At 41.8% G+C, this 25,817-nt stretch overlaps 1 protein-coding gene across 7 annotated transcripts in view; it reads right to left on the bottom strand.

Annotated features, from left to right (window-relative positions):
- Positions 1 to 342: 342 nt before the first annotated feature.
- Positions 343 to 25,817, bottom strand: part of SLC44A5 (solute carrier family 44 member 5) — a 205,636-nt gene continuing 180,161 nt past the window's right edge. For 6 of the 7 annotated variants that reach the window (XM_075131729.1, XM_048860855.2, XM_048860861.2 and 3 more), the window contains 9 exons: positions 24,612 to 24,699; positions 22,805 to 23,067; positions 21,833 to 21,927; positions 21,279 to 21,382; positions 18,635 to 18,708; positions 10,621 to 10,691; positions 8,945 to 9,033; positions 8,120 to 8,204; positions 343 to 5,703 (listed from right to left, as the gene is read on the bottom strand). In XM_075131729.1, the coding sequence (XP_074987830.1) occupies positions 5,591 to 5,703; positions 8,120 to 8,204; positions 8,945 to 9,033; positions 10,621 to 10,691; positions 18,635 to 18,708; positions 21,279 to 21,382; positions 21,833 to 21,927; positions 22,805 to 23,067; positions 24,612 to 24,699 (982 nt within the window). In that variant the 3' untranslated portion in view covers positions 343 to 5,590. The remainder of the gene's footprint in view (positions 5,704 to 8,119; positions 8,205 to 8,944; positions 9,034 to 10,620; positions 10,692 to 18,634; positions 18,709 to 21,278; positions 21,383 to 21,832; positions 21,928 to 22,804; positions 23,068 to 24,611; positions 24,700 to 25,817) is intronic. The other variant, XM_048860857.2, reaches the window with a different exon arrangement.

Raw genomic sequence — 25,817 nt, 5'->3', positions numbered from 1 at the left:
GAAAAATAATGTGCTAAAACACATAAAAATAAATCAAATTAAGGAGAGCTCTTGGATTGAGCCAAGAGCTGAATACTCCTAATCGCCACATTGCAGTGATGCGTCATTCTGGGAGTGATTTTGTTGGTGAGGTTTATTATAATCATGTTGCTGCCAGCGCTGTGCTATCTGCAGGTAATTGCTGGAGTGTGTTTATTTAAGGAGATGTATTAAGATGTCAGTGGCGCCCCGGGCATGAGATGGTGTGGTATAAATCTAACTAAAATATTTTTACAATGAGTTTTCATGAAGTTATTTACCTAAAAAGCAACACACCAAAATAAAAGCAACAGCACAAAGACATCCTTTTTTTATATCTAAATCTTTATTAGAACAAATCCCAAGAGCTGTAAAACAATAAGTAACAACAAATTTCATTAAATATTAAACATTTTAGTTATCAAAGATATTTAAACAATACATTCCCAATATTTCTGCACAGCAGAAGCAAACAGGTTTTAGAGCTCAGACTGTCATGTGCTCACATTAGTTTGGTTTTGGCAGGAAAATGATACAATCTCTAAAAGTCACATTAAAATGAAAAATGTGATAAGTGAAAATGACAGTTACTTCTCTCTCATGTCTCATCCTTTAAATTGCCTTTTTGTGATTTTACATGTACTTATTTGAGATAAATGCTTATGGACTCTTCTGTAACATATAGTAACAGACAATCAGTTTTTATATTAATAGTGCTAGTAATCTTAAACATGAAGCAGTTATATTCCAATAATCTGTATCAAAAGTTAGAAAATTAAGGGTCATTTATAAAACACTTCCAGAATAGTAAATAAGCAGTCTTAAAATGAAGCATCTACTTTACATTTGGGAACATAAAAATACATAAATAACATTGGTATAGCAGATATCTACTAACTTCCCTTTTCATTCTGTTTTAAATACCAAGGGCCCAATTCTACCCTCAATTATCTAAATACAATGGGCTATCTCTGAAGCTGAAGACAAAATAGGGCTCCATTTAGAGTTCAGCACCCTTTAAATTAGATTTAGAAAAGTTTACTAAAGCAAACCAAACAGCCTTAGATGATTTTCTTTTTGTAACAAAACCATTCTCTTTTACTTTCTTTTTTGGAGCATAAAATACTCATGATCTGACAACAGTAATAGGGAAATTGTGCATGCTGCAGTATTTAGCAAAAAGTGTCAAATGTATTTAAAATGCAGTTGATTTTATACCACTTCATTTCAACTAAGCTGAGTCTTGTTTTTCCTATCTAGCAATTCTATTTTGTGGTTTAAATTATGTGTGTAAACTTTAAAATATAAGCTGGGTAATAATAATAGCCAGTAAGGCACTTTTGTCATAGAGGACACAGTTTTACAGGCTGGGTGAGTGGCAATAGTTTAAAGACCGAAGCTCTATACTACAATACAGAGACAATCTGTTAAATCTAATAGTTTTTATGATCATTTATTTTTAGAAGGATATTTAAAGACCCTCTTTTTAGAATAAGCTTAATATGATGATTTCTGAAATCTTTTTACTGTCCTATACCAGAATATTCAACAGGAAAACATTTCATATTTTAAATGCTTATATTTAAAAGAATACTCAACATCTTCAAAACATCCAAGCCATAGAATTAAAAGCTAAATACAACTTGAAAAAGAAACAAATCTCAGTATAAAAATGTTCACATCTTGGGTTTTATGTTTTTTAAACAGTTTCCTTACCAATTCTGATGGCTTTTCATAGAAGCTTTGGTATAAAACATGCAAATAAAAGCCAACAATTAATCTGTGTTGGGAAGACAATGCATCAAACCAGGACTAAATCAAACATGATTGGGTGGTTACAACATTGGGTATTTTCTAATGTCTCTTGGTTTCTACATTCTGCTTGTTCAAAATCTTCAACAGAGATTTATTCATATAATAGGGTCTTTCTGCAGAGCCATCATGTCTTTCTAAATCTTCCACTAGGAGGAAGAATGGCACAAGTTAAATGATCAAAGCAGTACAATAAGAAAAGTAATAGCACCACCTGCTGAACTCTTAATGTACAACGGCTCTCTTAGCTTTCTAGGTTTATTTCAATACTTGACATTTTGGCATTTCTTATACTGTAAACAGTTGGAATAATAATCAACCTTTTGTCACTATATGGGCCTGTCTCTACCCTTTGAAATCAATGGGAATTTTGCCACTGACTTCAGTGGTGTAGGATCAAAACCTATATAATAAACAATCTTAATATACCATACTTAGCCCAATATTCCACTTCCCTAAAGTGAGGAAGTACATAGTAATTAAGTTTTATCTTCATGTTAAAGCAAACAGAGTAAAGAGCCAAATTCACTGGGATTGTGTAGGTTGTAAATTGGCAGAATTTGGCCCAAAGGATTAGTTAGGAATTATTATAATAATCAGGCTTAACCATTCTTAAAAAATAAAAGTATGATTTAATTTGCAAATTAATATTTGTATTAATTTCTGCCTACATTATTCCAAAATATTCAGTTCTCTTTTACCAATTTTAATTTTAAATAATTTTTAAAAGTATTTCAGCTGATTGACTGACTGCAGAATTTAAGCGATATTGCTTTGCATTTTCACAGTTCTCTTAAGTGTTTCATTTTAAAAAAATGGCTTTTAAATGCTCTTCTCAGAAACATTGTTCATTTATAGTCTAAATTAATTCTCACAAAATAGTAATGAATGGAGGAACTTTATATATATATCTATGGTATATAAACAATCAATTCAGTTTAAAACTTTTAGAAATTCTTCTAGCAAATGCATAGGTTTATTAAAAAACTTCTAATCATAGGACTATTACTACTATTTCTATTATGTCATATTAAACTCTATGGTTACATTCATATGGCAAAAAGCACATTGTACACAGAAATATGCTTTTTCAGTAGAGCATCCAGTAAAACCCTTCAATCCACTGCAGAACTATAGATGGCTCTGCTCAGTCTTTCTAGGTGCAAATTAATGAACTAATTACAGTACCATCCTATATTTCATTGGGGCCTGATCCAGAATAGCAGATTAGCAGACTTTTAGGTGATGGAATGACTGCACACAGCCCAAACAGTTCATTCTAGCCTAAATTTTCAAAAGAGACTTGCATTTTTGCTTCTGAGTTTTTCAATACCCAATTGGAGAAGCCTTGTAAAAGAGCCTGGTTTTCAAAGGGTGGGTGTTCACCACTTTCTGAAAGCCAGGCTCCTTTAAAGTGTCTCAAGATGGACACTCAAAAATCAAGGCCGTAAAACCGCTAGTCACTTTTGAAAGCATAGGCCATGTGATCAAGATCCTTCCATTTTCCAGGAGTTACTCCAAACATATGGGTGGAATAACTCACCTACAGTAAACTGATTCAACCTATGGCCAGTATTAATAAACAAAATTACTTAGGCATCATGGGAACTTCCTACTCCCCTCCATTCACCGAAGTGCAGGATTAATCTCTGTTGTATTATACCAACCCTTGTTTCTTGGTTGACCTTGGGAATGGAGCTGTCCTCCAGAAAGCAAAGTATGGGCTCTTAAAAATTCTTTCCCATGTGACTGAACCTTCAGCCAATGGAAAGGAACCTGCCCGTGTTCTGATGCTGAGGTTCTCACTGAGCTCCAGGAGAGCTCAATTTCTGTAATATCAACAAAGCTGGATGATGTTGCCGCTTCTACTCTTGTTAAGTGGACTGCCATGGAATACTTAATTCAAAATTCTATAGCCCATGAAGGCTAGAATGTAGCCTCACTGGCTTTGGATCCTCGTGGGACGCTGGCCCACTGGGCCCCCTTAAACTTTAGAACAATTATTCTACATTAGTATTTAAATAGGTTAAAGTATTTTTAGCCCAATTCAGAAAAGTAACATCACCTTGAAAGGTAACCCATTCCTCCTATTTACAGTAATCATGTATTCTTTGTATTATTCTTCATAATCCTCAGATAAAACATAGGGCTGATCCTGTGAGCCCTGCACAAGTGGAACTGTCATTGACTTCAGCGGTAGTTCCATGCACTGAAGGCTTGCAGAATTGGGGTTTTAGGGCTTGCCTACACAGCACCAGATGGGTGTGGTTTATAAAACCCTCTAATGTGGTACACTCTAACTGCCCTGTGTAGACCCTGCTGGCGTGCTCTAAAAGGTAAAGTTTCCCTTAACATAGTCCTTTTAGAGTGCATCAGGGTCTACACAGGGCAGTTAGGGTGCAACACATTAAAACGCTTTACAAATCACACCCCTCTAGTGCGCTTTGCTGGCACCATGTAGACAAGCCCTTAGTGTAATACTAACATGTATTACACCAATAGTATAAAGCTACTACTAGCCTTTGCATTTATAACCATGCAATTTTAATGATTTAAACATACACCAAACATTATGGGCCTGACTCCTTGGTCTAAATGGTTAGTGCTCTGCTTTACCAGGTGAGAGACTCCGATTTTATTTCTAGCCCTGGCCACTTACTCATGGGCTAACAGGAGCTGAGAGTCCCACAGAGACAATGCATTCAGCCCATGGAAGGAGGGAGGAAGCCCATCTAGGATGGACACAGGAAATAAGAATTCCTTGGCGCTTCTAGAGGGCCATGAAGACCTGCCTCCAAGGAAAATGGATACATTTCAGTTTTTCCTTTCCATACTTCAGGTGGAGCTCAACCTCAACATCATGTAGAATAAAATCACAGAACCCATTAGGGACAGGGGATACTAATACAAGGGCATCTCCCATTCACATCAGCTGAGAGCTATACATTTTTCATCTTGCACCAGATGGAAATAGAAAGTTTGTGGTTCCCACAAACCATGTTCTTCAAGTACAGTGGAACGCTCCTTCAATGGAGGTTAATGTTTAACCCAAATTCTGTTCTAAAAGGAGTTTTGTTATAAGAGATTTCACAAAAAAGAAGTTTTAGCTGTAGTCTACTCTGGCTACCTTCTTTGAGACTGAACCTGGGTGATACCCTCTCTCATTTATTAACATATACAATTTGTAATGGAGGTGATCTAAAGATCTATGTAGGGAACTATTAGTACATATATAATCACAGTTTAAAAAGCTGTCAACCAGCTTGTACAGTAAAAATACAACCATAGCACCATATTTACAAATTTAGTACCATCTGCTGGTTCGCTGGAGTCTCTTGATCTATTTTTATGGCTGATTAGGTTATAGTGTAGTGCTTTCAAAAATTGCCTGAATATCGTTTATAAAGATACACTTATAAAAAAGAAATGTTATCAAAACAGCTGTCATTTGAAACAGCAAGCTGTGTTACAAAAGTTATTAAAACACCATTAGCTATGGATAAAAAATGCTTCAAATTTATATTTTCCTTTTTCATAGGCACTCTATAAACTAAAATGTGGCCTTGTTTCACAGCTCTTAGTTTAAGCATTTCCCTATCTAGTTAGATGTTACCAAATTGCTAATTGATTTTAGATACAAGCAAAAAGAAAAAGAATCACCCATCAACCAGAAGCATCATTTACAGTTTTAACTTTTGCCTAGTTTATAAACATTCCACTTAAAAGTGACATTGTTTTGATTTTCAGCAATTTTTTAAAGTTATCCCATTGCCTTCTTAGGGCTTAGTTCCTTCTTTCCCAGAATTCGGTGCAGGCTAGCTGACATGTAGTACGGTTTTGCTGTGGATCCATCATTTCTTTCCAAATCTTCACCTGAATTTGCATCAGCAAAAGCAGCCAAAGCAGCAAGCAGCAGTGCAATTAAACAAAAAATGAACAAACAAACATAAAAGGGTAAAGAATTGAACAAGGGGAAAAGCAGAAAAACCAACGTTAGAAAATCTGATACCCGACAATTTAGCTGCACTGTTAAGTTGCTGGTGGACACTGGAAAAGCACCAAGTTCCACTTTTTTCCAAATCAGAGGAGGTTTTACATCAAAACAGACAAACGTCAGTGGAGGGCTACACTGACATTCTAAAGTTATGCACATCAATCCTTTTAATTCTTCCAGTTCTTTTGTTTAAAAATTGCACTGGAATTTTCAGAAGGGCTCAGCACACACAACTAGGGCCAGAACAGCCTGGTATTGTGGGTGTTTAGTTTTTGAAAATCTGGCCAAAAGTGTCATACAGGAAACTGCTGGGTTTTCAGCATTTTCGAAAATCTGTCCCTAAAAGGAAGCAGAGCTCTTTTGAAAATCTGACCCCATGAGTGCACAATGTTCTGCTCCCATAATACACAGCTGTACATGACATGGGAAGCAGAGTGGAATGTAAGTTTTGAATAATGGCATGGAGACTCAAGAGTTTTACCACACGAGGAAAGAAACTTACAAGAAAATATTACTTTTCCCATTAATTTTAATGCATTTCGCTTCTACCTTCCCTCTCCCCTAAAAGAGACAGTCAAACAGTGAATGAACTGGTGAAAACTAGGAGATATCTTCAGAGCTGTGACATGAGTTACTGATGATTATTAATATTATACCTCAGATTATAAAAGAATGAATGATTTGTATTCTTCTAAAGAATGCTCAAGACTGAAATGATTTGCTATGCCTCAATTGCACCAATAAACTGTAATATTTTGCGTGTGTACAAGGACCTTTTCATGCAAGGATCCCAAAGCAGTTTGCAAAGAGAGAGTAACATTTACTGATAGGGAAAATGAGACCTTGAGCCTTGTGATCTGCATGGGGCTGCTTGTGTAGATCATTTTGCAGGATTCAGGCTAAATGTCACACAATGAGTCAGTGGCACAGCTCAAAATAAAAAAACGCATGTCTCCTGACACCTAATTCCCTACTCCAAGACAAACTGCCAGTGCATCTAAGTCTTGTGATCAAATGGAGAAGGAAACTGATTGATTCTTGTGAGCCTCTAAACTCCTCCCCTCTGATTCCTCTCTCACATCAGTGGATTACTCCTGATTTACACCGCTGTGAAAGGAGAAACAGGCCCATTGCAATAAATAAATACATATGGTTATTAAAGGTGGTAGGAGGAGGTAAGAAAATGGTTTTGATTTACTTTATTCTGTGTCACCCCCCGCATGCCAGTGTGCTCCAATTCCTGTGTCACTGCTGTTCTGGCCTGTTCCAAGGGAACAGAGGCTCCAGGCAGCAAGGGCTGAGCTTGGGGTCCACTTCACTGCTTTGCTTCTAACAATGGGGCTAGATTTCAGAGGAGTTAGAGAATTTACCCAAATGGAGGTGGGGGAGGAGATTAAGCCCTTAGTCATGCTTACCCGCCTCAAGGTCCCACTGCCACAATATGCACTTAGGAATCCTTGGCCATAGGGACTATTAGACTAGTTAGCAGGGTCAAATAATGCAGCCAGATGCAATGTTGACCAGTGCAATATACTCCTGCTCTGACCTGCCAGGACTGCTCCCATTATAGTAGAATCCAATCTTTTATGTTTTAAATTTTATTAAGTCTGGCAAAAGGAATGAGTTCCCTTTAGCGAGCACACCTTGTTCTTATAATTAGGGTCTAAACTGAGACCAATTGATTTCTCTGGTAAATTGAGCATTCTCTGAACAAGAAGTCAAACATGCCCCTAAACTGCCTTCCTTTCAAGAGTCAGCAGCTGTTTGTTATGGGGTCACAAGGGACTGACAGTTTTAAAATGGTATTTTAAGGTAATTTCATGTTACGTCAGCATGAAGCTTTTGTTGTGGTTATTAGTATGAAACCACAAGGACAATGAGGTTATCAGCGACATAAAGCATTTGCTGGAGGAGAACACCTGAGTGCAAAGCCCAGTGGCATTAGTAAGATGTGTGAGTGAATTGTCGCTGGACACATCTAGTTACAAAACACCCAGAAGCAAAGTGTTAGTAAAAATTAGGAAACATTTAATAAACAAAAAGCCAGAGACCCCAGTGAGCCCCAGATATACTTCACTAGCTTGGCAAATAGCCTAATGAAGGCATATCTGATCACTGAGCTTTACAATCCCCTTGGTAGTAAAATTAAACCGCTTGTATTAAGAATAGCAGCAATTCCTTATTCCCACAATATGCCAGCATGTCACGTGAATTCTGTAAGGAAACAGACAAGATAGCTCTTTCCCTGCATGTCATCAGAAGAAAAGTGTCAATGAAAGAGGACTCAGTACTTACAAAAGCAGAGGAAAAGTGTATCAACACACATTGCATAGACACTGAAGAACCCATGTGCAATTAGGTAAGAGCCAATAATGACAGTCTGCAAAAAAACCCAAACACATACATTTGACACCATCATGGCAACATCACCTCAAAAAACAAGAACAAACAAGAACTTAGTCTGTTAAACCAGCAGGAAAGGATTTATTTACAGTTCCATAATTCTGCAGTAGTCTTGCTGCTGAGGCAAAAGATCACAGATTAAAGTCACCGTGTGATGACATACATCTGTTACCAATTTCTAAGATGGCAACTTGGAATCATGTTGTTCCCAGTGCAGGAAAACCCACAAAAGGGCTAAGAAACTCTGTTTCAGTTCATGGAGTTCTCTCAGATTGCCCATTCAAGAAAGAGGGCCCACCACCCAACCTGCAGATATCCCAAGATCTATGAGGGAATCCACAAGGAAATCATTTACATAGGAGCCAAGTGCCTTCTCTTTGCTCTGTAGACCTCCTTCCTTAGGAAGACCATTGGTTCCCCATCGTCTACCCCAGTGCTGTTTGTGGAGGTTTGTGCAGAGCTGACCTGGAACCTAACTCTCCTGCACACAGAAGGTACAAAGTCCCTTGAGGCTCACTGCAGCACCATAATGGTACAAAGCTACCTGAACTGAGTCAGGGAGGGAAGGAGTTTGGCAGAGCTGGCTAGCCACAGGAGAGGATGCTGCGCCCATTGACAGGAAGGTGGAGTTGCTGTTGCCAGTGCTCCCCAAGAACTGACCCAGAGCTGCCCCTCAAAACTCCCCCAGCATCCTAAGAATGTAAACCGCATCCTTACCAAGAGGGGTACCCAGTAGTAATTTAATGTTGGTGTTTCTTGTGTGAACACTGGTATTCGGTGTGTGAAGAAAAAGAAGGCTAGGACACCTGTAAGAAGCACAGGGTACAGGCCATTAGTTATTCACACGAGTATCTGGGACTTCCACACTCATGAGGAATGGGTAAGACAGGCACAGCTGAAAACACACTCAGGCATCGTTTACACAAGAGGCTTTGAGCAATAAATCTCTAGATATTAATTATCCCTAGGATCTGTATTCTGACTAGAACAGAAATGGCATATAAATGCATCATCATAAAGATACTTGTGGGGCCAGAAAGACTTGAATCAATTGTTTTATTTCATGAGTCAGACTGGGTTTTATATCAAAACTAATAAATAAGAATATACGATACAATCAAATGCATGATAATAAAAAAGACCATCAGACTGATCTTGAAAAAAATAAATTAAAAGACATAAGTGAACAAAAGCCTGTGGCTTTAGCTTTCACCCCTTGGAGGAATATTTAACTATTTGAGATTAAAAATAGAAATGGCATAGCTACTGATAAATATACTTAATGATAAATCTAGAGCTACATACATTAATTCATCATCATATCTGTACCACACAGAACAGAAAAGACACGTTAATGAATTATCCTACAGAATGTATCCTTAAGGAGGAGGAAAACATGAATCAATTTAGCATTTCATGGCTCACATTTCAGAGACAGTTTCAAATCACATTTGCCTTCCCATTTTGAAAGTCAGTCTACAGTAATGACAAAAACATTACAGATTTGGTCTCAGTTCTAATTTTCATCTTCTGGTAAAAAAATAATCCATTTAGGAATTTTTTTAAAAATACACAAAATATAAAAGATGGGCATCAATGAAATCATGTTTTGAAACTCTTGTGACAGTTTAAAAGGCCTGAAGGGGACACCGTCAACTTGAATTTTTAAAATGGACCAATTTAAAAAAAATGGTTTTCTGCTGCAGCACACTGAACAGTATATCCAGACTTTTATTAGTATGAAAGGAAAAACTGTAAAAATGTTAGGTTTTGTCTGCTCCCCTGCTTGTGTTTGGAAGGGTCTTTTGGACAGGCCTGAGTGCAACACCACAAAAGATGCTCAGGCCCACCTTGTCTCTCCTCCACTCCTCTTTCTCTCTGTGCATGCTGCTTGCTGACAGTTTGGTTTCAGTTACAGTGCTGCTGATAAATACCCTCTTGCATGATCTGGGGAAGGATGTGCACCTGTAACACACTGGGGATGGTACATTACAGGTTCCCCTCTCTGCCAGATCCACAGAGGATATGAGTCTGTTACAGTCCAAGGCAAACAACTTTAGTTCAAGGTGTAGAGACTTATGTTTTTAATTCTGGAGGTTCCCCAGTTCAATCCCCAGTGTGTCAACTAAGATGGCAGCCATCACACACCCGCACAAGAACAGTGGAAGTGACTACAAAAAATACTGTCAAATGCACAAAGTGAGATGAAAAAAAGAGAGGGAAAACATGCTTCTTTGGGCTCAATCCTGTAATTCTTTGTTCAAGTGATTAGTGCTTATGGTATCAAGGTTTGCAAGAGCAAGTCCGTGATGTGTTGTCTGAACACACAAGTTTAGCATATTCCAGGCTAGTAGGGAATAAGAATCAATGTTACATTGAAATAACTGACTTACCTACACCACCAGCAACGAGAAGTTTCCCAAGGAACAACAAGAAATCTGTAACTTTGTCCAGCACCGCAACTCTATTCAACAGAGGACAAACGGTGTTTGAGCACCTCAAAACAGAACATCTCTAGTCTTTTCATATTCCATGAAATCCATGGAAAGTTGATGAAACTGGCTCAGAAAGGTCATTGTCTTGCACTGGTCCTTGGGCCAACAATATAACAATGCAAAAAATCAATATGGAGACAATACAGGAGGGTAGCATTTTAAATGCCAGTCTTTTGAGGGGCTAAGGACCTTTGACTCCTAACAAAATCAATGAGAGGTGAGAGCATTCAGCACATTGCTGAACAGGGCCACGCTACAGCAACTGCTGACAGCACTTGAAAGCTATTAATTGGGTGTTGCTCTTGTTAATAAAGACATTAGCATATTTCTCTATTTCAGCCTTTTCTTCAAAGCAGGATCATGGGCAGGCCAGCCCTAGCAGAAGGTGAACTGAGCACCAAAACGTAGGAAACCCAGCATTTTTATGTGCTGTCAGTAAACTTTTGTCCATTTTATTCAGTCCTTGCTAGCCACATTGTCTCTGCTTTCAGAATGCACTGAAACCTCAAGGCTTTGTTGAGGTGTCTCAGCACAGCAGAGCAGGGCAATCTCAAAGCAGGGAATCAGCCCCAGGTGAATGAATGTAAGGAGTCAGAAAAATTGACAGTAAGTCTGTATTGCTCAGTCTTCCTTGTAATCAGACTGAAAACAACAGGAAGGAAAGGAGGCCAGAATCGGGGCTTATTGCAGGGAGCCTCTGATCAAAATCCTGCCTGACTCATTGCATGGAAATGAGACTGGTATTGCAAGACACTTAACAACAATGAAGGCGATGTATATGGTAATGTAATGTACCAGCATGAAATCAACAATCAACAACCAAATTAAAGAAAACAAACCACATTAGCCTGTCAGAGTTAGGAATTAGAACTAGAATATACAGAGTAGAAAATCCTATTTCAAAACAATACAAGATTTGCCTGGCTCCTAGCTATTGCTCTTGGTGATTAAGAGCAGTAGCATAAGGGACAGGAGTGGAAGCAATAGCTAGGGCTATGATTTTGTCATGGAGGTCATGGTAATCATGAATTTGAGTAAAGTCTATGAAATCTTGGAAATAGCTGTAAAAACATATTTGATTAGGCCCCAAATCGAGTAGTGTTGCAACCTGGTGTACTGTGTCACAGTACCAATCAGGTCTGGCCCATCTGCCTTCATCTACAGATGGGCGGACAGGCCAAACATAAGCAGTGCTGTGATCCCATGTGCCAGGTTGTAATGCCCAGGTCAGGGAGCTGGGCCCAGCTCTGCAGGACAAGAGCTGCTGCTGCAGGGTGAGTACAAGGCAGGCTCACTCTCCAAACTCCCCCTGAGACACATACCTCTGGGACTACCTTTCAGCATCCCCCACTATACTCTTGTGAAAAATATGTTAGTTCTCTGATCTGATCTCAGATCGCTGTAATGAAATTTACTAGAGACAAGGTGGGTGAGGTAATATCTTTTATTGCACCAACTTCTGTTGGTGAAAGAGACAAGCTTTCGAGCTACAGGCCTGGTCTACACTACATAGTTAGGCTGACATAAGCCACCTTGCATTGACCTAGTTGTGCATGTGTCTACATTTAAATTGGTCTCCCACTGATCTAAGTGGCTTGTTACAGCAATGGGCAGTGTTGAGCCATGGTCGATGTATGGAGGTCGATGCAGTGAGAATGTTACTTATGGTAAACTAACAGACCTCCAGCAGCCTTCCCACAATGCAAGACACGGACTGCTCTGGTCACAATTGATAGTTCCTCTGCCCAGGGTCATTGAGACCAGAAGGTCCCCTTCCCCTTTTAAGCCCTCCACATTTTTGAAATGCCTTTTCCTGATTATCCAACTTGGTGAGCACACTTAGCAGTTCTCCATTGTTGTGTGCAACTGCCCAGCTGGCCATGCTGGCTACACACTCCAGATGCGCTCTGGCTTGGAGTAGACAGGAGATATTGGATCTCCTGGTCTGTGGGAAGAAGATGCTGTGCAAGCACAACTATGGACCAGCCACAGAAACATGGACATCTGTGAGCAGATTGCTCAGGGGATGCAGGAGAAGGGGTACAACAGTGATCAGATGCAGTACTGTGTGAAAGCAAAGGAACTGCAACAGGCATATCATAAGGCCAGGAAGACAAACTGTCAATCTGGTGCTGAGCCGCAGACCTGCCATTTTGCCAAATAGATGCATGCTGCACTTGGCAAAGACCCCACTACCACCCTGCAGAACACCTTGTGGATACTTTTAAGGAGCCCAAGTCACGGGATCCTGGTGTGAACAGTGAAAAGGAGATGGAGGAGGATGGGGGACATGTGACCAGGAGGTCCAGCTATGCCACAAGCCAGGACCTGTCTGAGACTCCACCCATCCAGTCAGTCCTGGCAGTTGAGCATGGACGAGCCCAATGCAGGGGAAATAACCTCAGGTAAGTGTGTAATTGTATATCCCATTACAACAACGTACTGATATCTCTGCCCAACTTAACAAGGCACAGCTACTGACTTTTCATTAACATACTTGTACTAGAAGAGGTAGTGGTACAACAAAGATAAGTAGAGTTACCTGGTGTTCATTCCCCTGCAGAGTTAGGCAAGGGGGGGTCATGCGGGTCAGTTTGTTTATGTACACAGAGATGTCCTTTGAATCCTCCTGAGACATCTCCATGAAACTTTCATGGAGCTACCCTGCAATCCTCTCCCGAAGGTTTCTAGGTACGGCTGCCCTCAGCAATAACTTCAGCAGGCACCACTGCAGTATACAGGCTAGCAGCATATGGGCCCGGGCAGCTTTGGGACACCATCAGCAGCTGTGTTCTTTCTGCCTTTGTTACCCTCAGGAGTGAGATATCAGATAAAATCACCACTGCCTGTGGAAAACAGTGCCAGTATTCAGTGCTAGTGCCCTATACAGAAAGTTTCATGCAACCGAGCAATTTCCTCCTCATTTCCCTCAACCTTGTGGGCCTTACTCACTGCGGCCAGTGCTGTGAGTGGTGCCGTGTACAAGTTCTCTAAAGCAGAAGTGTACATAAGCATGTCTTGTTTAAAACTGTAGGGGAGCAAGGAAAGGGGGAAGTTCTGAATCTTAACTTTCAGTTTTCATTGTGACTATATTGACAATGGTACCTCTGTCTGTTTTGTCTCCAGCTACTGCTGTTGTGGTCTTGAGGGGTTTCCCCCTCCACATCCACATCCACGGAATGCCTGAGCCACTTACAGAGGAGAAAGAAGAGGCTAGGCATGACATGTTCAGTGAGATCCTATTAGTCAGTGCTGAATCATATCATGAGCAAAGGGCCTGGAAGATAAACATTGCAGACAACCTGGAGAAGGAAAGAGCATACAGGGTTTTGGCCCAGAAGTCCCAGCAGAGGGCGATTCACCAGGACATAATGGGACTTCTCCAGACGCTACAGACTCAACAATCACAGGGTCACCTCCCTTTGCAGTCCATAGAGAACTCCATTACGGCATCTCCCTATACCCCCCTCAACATTCCAGGTGGTATCAGGGGACATATCCCTACCCCTCCCACTTCACTCTAGGGACATTAAGGACAACCACAGTTTCACATACACTCACCTGTGAAATCCACAGTTGCAGTATGTGTAGGTAAAATGAACAGGAATGTTTTTTCCCCTTGTTAAGTTCTGATCCATTAATTTATTAAGTTCTTAATGTATTTGCTGTTAGATTACACAGATTTTTCTTTGCACTAGTTTTGTTACTGAACAAAACTGGAAAATAATTCATCTTTATTAGCTCACAGCGTATGCTGCAGAGTGCCTAGCTGTTCTGAAAGCAGCCACTTGTTGCTGTACAGTGTGACACAATTCATAGGACCAGTGACAAACACAGGGTAATAATAATCACAAATGTACACTGTAAAATTAATAGGTGCAGTGACAATGTTATATTCGTAGATGTGCACCAAGCACCACACAATTCCTAACAGGCCTCAAAACAGCAGGGCCAGGCAGAGCACAATACACCACAACACATAATTGTGGCTCGCTGTTAAAGTGCTCTTCCAAAGCTTCCCTGAGCCCTATAGCTCCATGTTGAGCTTTTCTAATAGCTCTTGTGTCTGGCTGTTCAAACTCAGCAGACAGCTGCTCCACCTCTGCCCACCACCCTGGTGACAACTTTTCCCCTTCACAGGTATTATTTAGGACACAGCAGGCAGCTGTAACCACTGGGATGGGTTTTTCCCCACTGTGATTCAATATTATGAGTAAATAATGCCAGCGTCCTTTCAATCTACCAAAAGCGCATTCTACTGTCATTCTACACCTGCCGAGAGAGTAGTTGAATCTTTCCTTGGTGCTATCAAGGTGAGCCAAGGGAGCAAGGGGTAGGCTGGGTACCCCAGGATCACTACTAGTATTTCAACATTGCCAATGGCAATCTGCTGGTCAGGAGAGAAAGTCCCTGCTTCTAGCTTTCTGAACAGTCCTGTGCTCTGAAAGATGCTAGTGTCATGGATCTTCCCTGATCAGCCAACACGGATGTCGGTGAGGCATCCCTGATGATCCACCAGGGCTTGCATAACCATAGAAAAGAAGCCCTTTCTGCTGATGTACTCTGTGGCAAGGTGGTCCAGTGCCAAAATAGGGACATGCGTGGCATCTGTCGCTCCACTGCAGTTCAGGAACCCCTTTGCTGCAGATCCATCCACTATGTCCTCCAGCACACTGCCAGGAGGAGACGATTAATGGCCCTGCACACTTGCATGACCATGTCCCCCATGATGGATTTGCCAACTCTGAAATGATTTCCCAATGACTGGTAGCAATCCAGCATTGCAAGTTTCCACAGTGCCATTGCCACTCACTTCTTCATTGTCAGTGTAGCTTTCATTCTGATGTCCCTGCGCTGGAGTGCTGGGGTGAGCTCAGCACATAGATCCAGGAATGTGGCCATGTGCATCCAAAAGTTCTGCAGCCACTGCTCATCATCCCAAGCCTGCATTACGATGCTATCCCACCAGTCAGTGCTAGTTTCTCAGGCTCAGAAGCGGCACTCCACCATCTGCAGCGTCTCCGTGAATGCCACCAACAACCCTGAAATGGTTGCTATGTCTCGCAGCAACCTGTCCTCCAAGAAATTGTCATTTTCCACCCTGCAAAATGCTGGAGGATCGTGAGTCCTGTGCTTGCAACTATTATGACAATAGTGCAGAGCTGTATAGGCTCCATGCTTCTGTCAGAGATGGTGAACAGAGAGGAGGGCTGCACAAGTTTGTGGGAATTTTAAAAAGAGGCAAGAAAATTATGGGATACAAGTGACATTATGGGATGGAGACAGCTGCACACTGGGAACTTGACCCCTCGCCCCCAATCACTTGTGTGACTTATGTCTGCCCAACTCTGCATTGCCTAAACTCCCCAAAAGACAGTGTGCTGGATGGTGGTGGGTTGCACACTGGGATACCTACCCATGGTGCACTGCATCATGCATTGATACAAGTACCCCTGGTGAGTACATGCAGCACTTGTAAAAGGAGCCAAATATGCACGTGCACAAGTGATATACTATCTGCGGCAGCTTTATACCGATGTAACTTGCATTGCCCAAAGTTTGTAGTGCAGACATGGCCCAGAGAGCTCTTCTTCAGCTTTTGGAAAGGTACTCAGAGTGTCACAGCTAAATGCAAGACGGAACAGATTGTTTAGCACATGTAATTAACACATACTGTAAGAGAGTGGTTCTCAACCAGGGGGCCGGGGCCCCCTGGGGGGCCACAAGCAGGTTTCAGAGGGGCCACCAAGCAGAGCCAGTGTTAGACTCGCCTGGGCCCAGGGAAGAAAGCCGAAGCCCCACCACATGGGGGTGACTCCGGGGCCCTGAGGCCCAACACCCAGGGCTGAAGTCGAATTTAGCTTTGTGGGGGACCCTGTGGCATGGGGGCCCAGGCAATCACCCTGCTCGCTACTCCTATCACGGCCCTGGCTTTTAATTGCAGAAGACTAGCTGTGGTGGCACAGATGTGACTTCCAGAGACCTCCGTGACATTTTCTGCTTCAGCCCCTGGGTCTGCGGGACAGGAGCTAGCAGCCAGTGGCGCCCCGGCAGCATTCCAGCGACAAGACGACAGCCTCCTCGGGTCTCCCTGCAGGGTTCCAGCGACAGGCGACAGCCTCCTCAGCGGTAGGGTGACCAGAAAGCAAGTGTGAAAAATCAGGACAGTGGATGGGGGGTGATAGATGCTTGTATAAGAAAAAGCCCCAAATATCAGGGCTGTCCCTATAAAATCAGAACATCTGATCACCCTACTCAGGGGGCCCTCCTTTGGGTTCCACCGACGGGGACAGCCATGCGGGGAAGGGGGGTGGGGACACCTCTGCAGCTCCCAGCCACCACAGTGACAGGGGAAACCATGGAACTGCAGCTGCAAAAGTCACAGACCGGTCACTGCTTATGTGAATTTTTGTTTATTGCCTGTGACCTGTCCATGACTTTTACTAAAAATAAACATGACAAAATCTTAGCCTTATTTATGCTTAACAACCTGTTCCCCACCTTGTATTTAGCTGTGACTCTTTGAGTGCCTTTCCCAGGCCTGAAGGAGAGCTCTGTGTAGCTTGAAACCTTGTCTCTTTCACAAACAGGTATTACTTCACCTGCCTTGTCTCTCTAATATCCTGAGCCCAACACAGCCACAACAACACTGCAAACGTTAAATTTACTGAAGATTTCCATACCATAATTGTAGCCTTTAACGAAAAATCTTAGAGGAAACAAAGACTAGTTAGCTTTCCCTACTGTATGGAGATTGCAAATTGGAGGGGACATTGTTCTGGTATTATCCTTTAATAACAGGAGTGGAGACTCCTCAGCATGCAGCCCTTTGTTTAACTCTGGTACGCAATGGACAGGGGTGCACAACTGAATGGCTGCACCCACCATGAAGTCCTGGAATCTTTACATACAGCTCAGTCCTCTCCTCCTGCCTCTGTCTAGAAACTCCCTTCCCCCAGTCTTTGGCCACTTTCTCTTCTCCTTCAGTATCTCTCCCCCCCTGCTCCTCACCGTCCAGGTCCTCTTATCCTTTCCTGAATAATTTAAACTACCTAACCTCCTTAAATGTGCCTCTTGCTCGTAATTAGGCTACCTCCTGTTGCTCGAACATGGCCTCCACCTAAGAGCTTGTTCTAATCACCATCCTGCTCCCATTCTTTCTGATCTTCAGCAATTACAGGAAGAGCCAGGAGCACTGAATAGGAGTGCTGATTAGCATAAGGAGTTCAGCAGCAGCCCGAGCAATGGAGCAAGGGGGCGGAGGGTGGTGGTTCAACACCAGGAGAGATACCTATTAGAGACTTTGGTTTTAAAAGCAAAAACATTCCCTCCCTCCTTGTCACCCTCCCAGCCCCCTTACCCCCTCCCCAAGATTCCTTCTAGGGATTTTGATGCTTAGATCTAGCTGTTCCTCTTATTAGAAAATGTGAACTCAACCTCAGCATTGCAAGCTGCACCTGGATACCACGGTGATGGGTGCCCTCTATTGTGTGTAATAAATCAATAGAAATGTTCTCAGTTGGCCCCACTGCTTTCTAGACAGCCCCGCTGCTGCTACTAGGGATGCCTAGCCACCTACAATGTCAACCAATTAACCCACAGCAAAGCTGTCTGTCAGGTTAAATAAAAAGAAAAGGAGTATTTGTGGCACCTTAGAGACTAACCAATTTATTTGAGCATGAGCTTTCGTGAGCTACAGCTCACTTCATCAGATAAATAAAATAAAATGATTTTAAATAAAATCATCCTAGCTCAGGCTACTGACTGTCTAGCTCTCTGGCTTGCCAGATGCATGAGGAGCTGCTAAAAGGGAGAGCAATGTGTGAAGGCAGGATCCGTTACAATTAATTTTCTAGGGGAAAAAGTGAGTTTTCAGAGTGTAACAGCAGCAGCAGGAAACACGGCCCCTTACCTCACCACGTTCCGCATTAGCAGAAAGAACGCTTCCTTTGCTGAAGTGCAGAAGTTTTTACCATATATCGCAATCTGCAAAACAGTAACAATTGATTGTTAACTATATAGTTAACCAAGGACAGCCCTAAGTTTTCTTTGCAAATTAACACATGTAGGGCCCTACATAGTTCTTTCCCCACCTGTGACCAAACCCACCCACCTCCACATATCCATAAACCGTCCCACAGTACACTTCCTGCTTCCTGTTACTTCTCACCAGACTGTGGCAGAATATCTCCCAGCCCACCCACCTCTCCAAATCATCAGTTTGTGAGGCTCTGGTGATCTGCCTGCAGGAGGTGGAGACAATACTTAGGTTTCCAAATAGAGGAGCTGGGGAACACAGCCTCTGCCACAGCTTGCCTACATTTGAGGAATTAAGGATGGCAAGTTGAGGGTTATGTAGGGAAAAGCGTTGTGGTCTATCCATCCACAAACAAACCTAAAGCCACTACTGGGATTTGTGCAGGGATTAGGCACAATAATTGAATGCAGAAAGCTACTTTAAAATAAGTTTAAGGCTATAGATGAGCCTGAAGCAAAACCCAGGCTCCAAATGCCCCTGACCTTTGGGGAAATTCAGTCCAGATCTCAACTCTGCAGCTCAGGCCTTTTGCTAGTAGAGGCACAAACTAACAAAATCCATGTAAGGCTGTCCCCTCTCCCTTGATGCTGCTTATTACACAGGTCAGGTGCCCTAGACATGATTCAGATCTCACACCAAAGTGGATCAGGAGTAACTCCACTGAAGTCAATAGAGTTACATGAGTGTAAGATTGGAGCAAGATCAAAACAGGCCCTGCTTGTTCAGAGCGCTGCAAAACTACAGTATTATCAGGGACCAGGTTCTGCTCACTGCTACTTCTACTTAGCTTTAGTTGAGTTAATCTGGATTTACATTTGCACGTCTGAACGCACAGTGTGTCCAAAAAGGTGTAAAGAAGGGCAACAGCTTTAATAGGGACATGCCTTGCTTTTCTTGGACAACCTCAGTATTATTTTAATATAGGTTGTTAAATGCTTTTAAAAAAACACGGAAGTCAAGACTTTGTCTACGTTGGAAAATTGGCTAGCATAGCTACTGCAGAATAAGCTATTTCATACTAGCTGTTGTAGAATAGTTGCCTGAGTGGAGACTCGAAAAAAAGTGACTTTATTCCAGAGTAATTTCCCAGCTCACAAAGTGTAATAAATTCACTTTCATTCCAGAACAGTGTCTCCCTGTGTGGGAGATATTCTGGAATAGTTAAATTATACCACAATAGCTATGCTGGTCAATTTTCCCCATGCAGAGAAGGCTGTAGAAAGAAAAATTTCCTCCCCTGAAGACTGCACTAATTCTGAGATCCCTTTGGAGTGAATGAGGTTTTAATGAAACCATTACTGTCACTTCCTCGGAGAACAGCTCTGACACTGCAAAACACTTTTACTGAAATTGTTTCAGGTCAAAACAAGACAACATGGGTGAATTCTGCTCTTATTTACAACAGGGTAAATCTGGAATCTCTCCCCTGAAACCAGTGCAGCTCCTCTGGAATTACACCATTGGAACGAGGGCAGAATTTGGCTCTATGATTTTACTGGTGAATACAAGTGCTGAGTGTTCTGTAGCTTCCTTATTCAGAGCAGCATATTTTAACAAAAACATCACATCGGTATGTAGTATACAGTGTTTGCAGGATGTAGTGACATTCCTGTTGAAATCAGTGTTTGAATTGCAGGTGGGGAGGGAAGTTAACCAGTCATACTGTATCCCCACTTTTCATGGGTACTGGTGGGGGAATGGAGGGGGGGGAAAGAGGGACGGGGGAGGGGAAAAAAGGATACTATCATTTTGGGGGCAGGGACACATGAATTCCCCCAAAGTCACTAAAATCCAATTCTTTACCTTCTAGAGTCAAACAGTAGCCAAAATTAAGCCTGGCATAGCTGAAGAGCAAAACATTAAAATCTTGATGACTGCAGATACAGCTATACATAGAATCATAGAATATCAGGGTTGGAAGGGACCCCAGAAGGTCATCTAGTCCAACCCCCTGCTCAAAGCAGGACCAATTCCCAGTTAAATCATCCCAGCCAGGGCTTTGTCAAGCCTGACCTTAAAAACCTCTAAGGAAGGAGATTCTACCACTCTGCACACTCCTTATGGAGGCTTGTAGAGTACAGATACTGCATGCCCCCCAGCACAATATAAACAGCAGTTTAGATGGGGAGGCACAGTTTAGGTGAGTAAAGTCACTCTACAATCTTGGTATGTATCCTACACGGCTCTCTACACACCCAAGGGGTGCCTCCCAGGTCTCCAGGACTATTTTTAGCAGTGTAGTGCCCTGCTGCCTCCCTGCTGCTCAAGACTTTCCCTACTGCAGTGAAAGGCTCCAGCAACAGGGAAAGGCTCTGGCATCGGAGAGCTGCCAGAGCCTTTCACTGCCCTATGAAGATATACACAACAGTGTGGAAACAGTCTACTTGTCACTGCAGCATGTAGCTACATGTACCCTACATATCCCCGCCATGGGTGTGCAGTGTAGGCTTATCTCTAAGATACTGATTGTAGTGCCCCAGGCATGACGCTAGAACATGCTGAGAGAGAAAATACGCACCATGATGTAGGCATTTCTGTTTATGAACTTTATGAATTTTTCCAAACACCAAAAACAGCATTTGAGGCAGCAGAGCAGAAATCTTGTAAAGGAGTTCTGTGTACCTGCGGAAAAGGAGGGAGAGCAGAACATGCAGACACATGATGAGTTCTCTTTAAAATATGAGAGGGCTGCGCACAATGGCTGGATCCACGGAGATAGGTCAGTAGTTGAAATATTGCCGGCTCTCCCTCAGGATAGAATCCTGTCCCATCACTGGAGCAAGGAGTTGCAATTTTCTCCTCCCTTCCAGAGTGAGTCTCGCCCACTAGCCCTACATTATATTACATGCATCTCCTCCATGAATTCTTATATTAAACTTTCAAGGACAAACACTCAGCTGGGGTAAATCAGCATAGATTCATTGACTTCAAATGGCACTACAGTGATTTATACCAGCCCAAGATTTGCCTCTTAGATGTTTTATAGCTGAAGAACCATTCTGGAAAAGGAAGGAAAACAAGATGAATATTAATAATTAACTTAATATTCTACAGCAAGTTCAGAAATCTCACCTTTCAGCTTGTGATCCAGGTACTCCAAGATTATTCTAATCAGCTGGACTATTGCAAGAATTAATGATCCAAATGCTAGTGAACCTGTGTGATATCTAATACAAAACAAAGCGGTATTATTATACCATGTTACAGGAGACAACAGCAATACATAACTGAACTGACCTTGGCAAATATCACAATAAACTATCTTATGAACTGTGAAATCTGCAAACAATCTTTTGAAAAAGATTAACAACAAAGCAAAATTTGCTAAGAACTTGGATGCTGATGAAAGATTGTGAAATGTTGCCTCTACTAAATGCTTCTGAATAACCCTGGTGTTAGCTGAACAATTTGCCCTGCTAGATACAACATGAATAAGAGATACTATAATTACAAAAGGCGTATAAATTGTGTTGTAGTAAAAATGTTTATATCCATAATGTGGTTTCCTTTGCTAATTTTAACTAAAGATCATTACTAATATAATGTAAATTTACCAATTTAAATATTGGGTTTACATTTAAACTGTACAGTGCTTTTAATAATTACACAATAGGTCAATATGCTCCTGATTTTCAATAAAGTAAAAAGCCAAGACCCATGCACAAAAATGTGTACATCCACACATCGCTACTGTGTTCGCAGCAAGATCATTTGTATTTTTTAGGTGTCCAACAGCCATAGAGGGTTACTATAACAGATTTGCATACGCAGGTGCAGTAATTGCTTGTATAAGTTAGGCATGCAATTTCTCAGAGCTTCTACTCTTTTGAAATTCAGGCACTTAATGAATTTGGATCTGATCCTCACACCACTGAAGTCAAAAGCAAAATGCAGGTCTGTAATGATGACTGATCCCTTAATGACTAAGCTTTTCTACATAATTGTTTTCCTTTGATAATCTAAGTGTAATGAAATTGTTTCCTTCTGAGTTATGAGCAGTGCTAGGAAACACAAAGAGATTAAACTCCAGATTCTTATCCTTACCGTATTGCTCGTCCAAATGAAGAAAAGAGTGGGCATGGTGGAATATCAGCAGGTTTTCTAAAGGCCCAGTAATAAGAGGCAAAGGCACCAGCAAGGGTACACTGACCCAGTGCAATTGCAAAGTTTACCAGCCACAGAAAGACAAAAGCATTGGAGAGTTGAAAGATGAAGATGTATTTGTGATAGAAGCTTTCTCCCCCATAGAAAGCAAAAGTACACTGAGCACCAACACATAATTTGGTCACATTGGTTGTGTTAAAAGTCTGTTTAGAAAGAAAAACAAACAAAAATAATCATAAGCAATGAACAGGATGTGTCGGGACAATTTCTGAAATTAAATGGCTGAGGACAAAAATCTCATATATTCTGCTAGATGTTTCACTAACTCATTCAATCCTGAGCCATAAGTGGAAGTCTAACTATACTGTAAATGTTTTTTAATTCATTTAAATAATTCAAAACTAAAGCCCTACTTAATTTGTGATATTATGGATGTTGTGAATCCTGCAATATTAGGCTTTCACCACAATTTTGTTAGCAGCCCGGGGCTGACAGCAGGAGCTCCAGCCGTCAGCCGCCCAGGGCCGACAGTGAAAGCCCTGGCTGTCAGTCACTGACCGCAGAGCACTGCTGTCAGCCCCATGCATTAATGACTGTCATATAGTTGCAGCAAAATGTCTGGTTATCAAAAAAATTAGCAACATAATACTTAACATAATACTTGAGTGTTTATATTGTTCCAGCAAAATTTTCTTAAACAAATAGGTCTTCTCTGGCTTTTCCAAATTACCACAATTAATAAAGGTCCACTATTACTTTTCCACGATTTTCCATGTCTTGTTCACAACTCAGCTGCAATTATTTGACAATCGTCCCATGATTCAAATAGGGCCTTATTAAAAACCCAATACTAAAAAAGACTTGGATATATGCTTAACTTAATGCTCTGTGATTAGTCAATGGGCCGCTCACTATGCACAAATGTAAGCACATACACAAATCTTTGCATGACTGGGGCTTAACGATTCTTTCTCCTTTGATTACAGACATCAGCAGAGTGCTGTAGTGTTTGGGAGGCATGCATTTCACGGGAATGCTATTACTTAAAATAAGCTATTTCCATTGGCATTTAAAATATCTGGAAACACTTCTACGGATGTTAGACTTCATAAACATTTTTTGTGTTTGAAGAACTCCCAAAATAAAGTTAGAGCCCAACGTGACCTAACTGCTCCCAATAAATGCCAAAAGATTTGATAAGCATTTTGTAAATTTTCTTAACTTATCCTTATTGCTATGATAGTCAGTATTGTCTAGTAGCAAGAGCATATGATTGCAAACTGAGAGATGTGGTTCCCAGTTGGGTTTCTGCCGTTAACTTGCTCAGCAGATTGGACAAGTCTCTAAGGCCCAAATTTTGAAAACTGGCCACTGATTGTGGATGACTTTTGGTATCTCTCAAACTGAGCATCCAAAAATTGAAGCACCAAAAATGAGTGGACACTTCTGAAAATTTAAGCCTTTACCTCTGTGTCTCAGTTTCCCCACCTGTAGAACAGAGCTATTAATACTTCTCCTCCTCGCACGGGTGTTGTGAGGATTAATTACCTGGTGTTTGTTAAGTGCTTTGAACATGCACAGTGCTACCTAGTGCTAAGAATTATGTGACCTAACACAAAGAATGAGTGGAATACAACTATGCATGGTCTTTAAACAAGCATTGCACATATACTGAATATCAATAAATTAATATAATTAGCACGCCCCCTCCTTTTCCCCTCCATAGACAGTTATTAGTTATGCTTACCTCTGGGTCACAGGTCAGGTTTGCATACTTGCACAGCGTTTGATTAGCCATTACTTTATACACAGGTTCCCCTGATGTAGACAGGAAACTGAGTGAATTGTATTAAGGAGGAACTCTCAGAATCATAGATCCCTAAGTTCCATCGTACATGAAACAATATAATAGGGGACCACTAACCCTGAAACCTGTGTGGGTTGAAGAGAGATTCAGGTTTAGAGCACTACGTCTTCCCCTACGCACGTGGCCAGCATATAAGCAGAAGGGTGAACAAGTAACACCTACATTGTCCTCAAAGCTAGAGAACTGTGGAAAACCCTGCCCTGAAGCTTGCACACCCCTGACCAGACTCAGGGAAGGAGCTACCTCCACATTACTCTTAGTCCCCTCTGCACACATCGCTATGGCAGCATGGACTAGTCGGTGACCCTACTGCCAGCGGCTCTTGGCCAGCTCCCGTGCTCGGTGACTGCTGCAGTGGGGAACAGAGGATGAGTTAATACTGCTCAGAACAGAAACAACAGACTCTTCTTCACCCAGTGAAACTTTTAAGGCTTCCTGACTTCTCCCTCTGCTGCTTGGCAAACCTCTGTGTAGCAGGCAGTTTTTATGGAGAGGCTGGTGGCAGTTATGCAGGATGAGGCGCAAAACAGGCTGTGCAGCTGCCAGTGAAAAACATGGCAAAGTGCAAGGGAGCAAATAAGAGCTCCCAAATTAACTAAGAAACAATGAAAGCAGGGCTAAGGAACGTGAAGTCTGGTGCAGGCCATACGCTCTATGGGTGAATAAACCCTGTGCAGTGGGCTCACCCAACGCCCCATGTACCATTTAAGACTTAAGGACTTAAATGCAGCTTAAATAGTGCACAGGGCCTTGTCTGAGCCCACTGGGGGGGAATTCCACCCCAAGACTGTTATTTTTTAAATAAAATATAATGTCCTGCTTGTACACCATAACCCAGTGTACAATAGGGAAGAATCCTTTATTGGTGAGGAGATGGACTAGGTGACCTAACAGCTTGCTCTAACGTCTATGATTCTCTGAATGTGTTATAATACAGTCTCAGCCAGCATGATGGAACAGAACAGCTCAATGAGACAGGAGCATCATACAGCACCTCATGCACCCACTTGATAAGATATGAGAGGGAGAGAAATACAACACATCCAGGTGCAGGACATTTCCCACCATATTGTCCACTGGATCTAC

This window comes from Caretta caretta, chromosome 8 (assembly GCF_965140235.1).
Source record: "Caretta caretta isolate rCarCar2 chromosome 8, rCarCar1.hap1, whole genome shotgun sequence".
NCBI lineage: Eukaryota > Metazoa > Chordata > Testudines > Cheloniidae > Caretta > Caretta caretta.
This window is presented reverse-complemented; position numbering and strand designations above follow the sequence as displayed.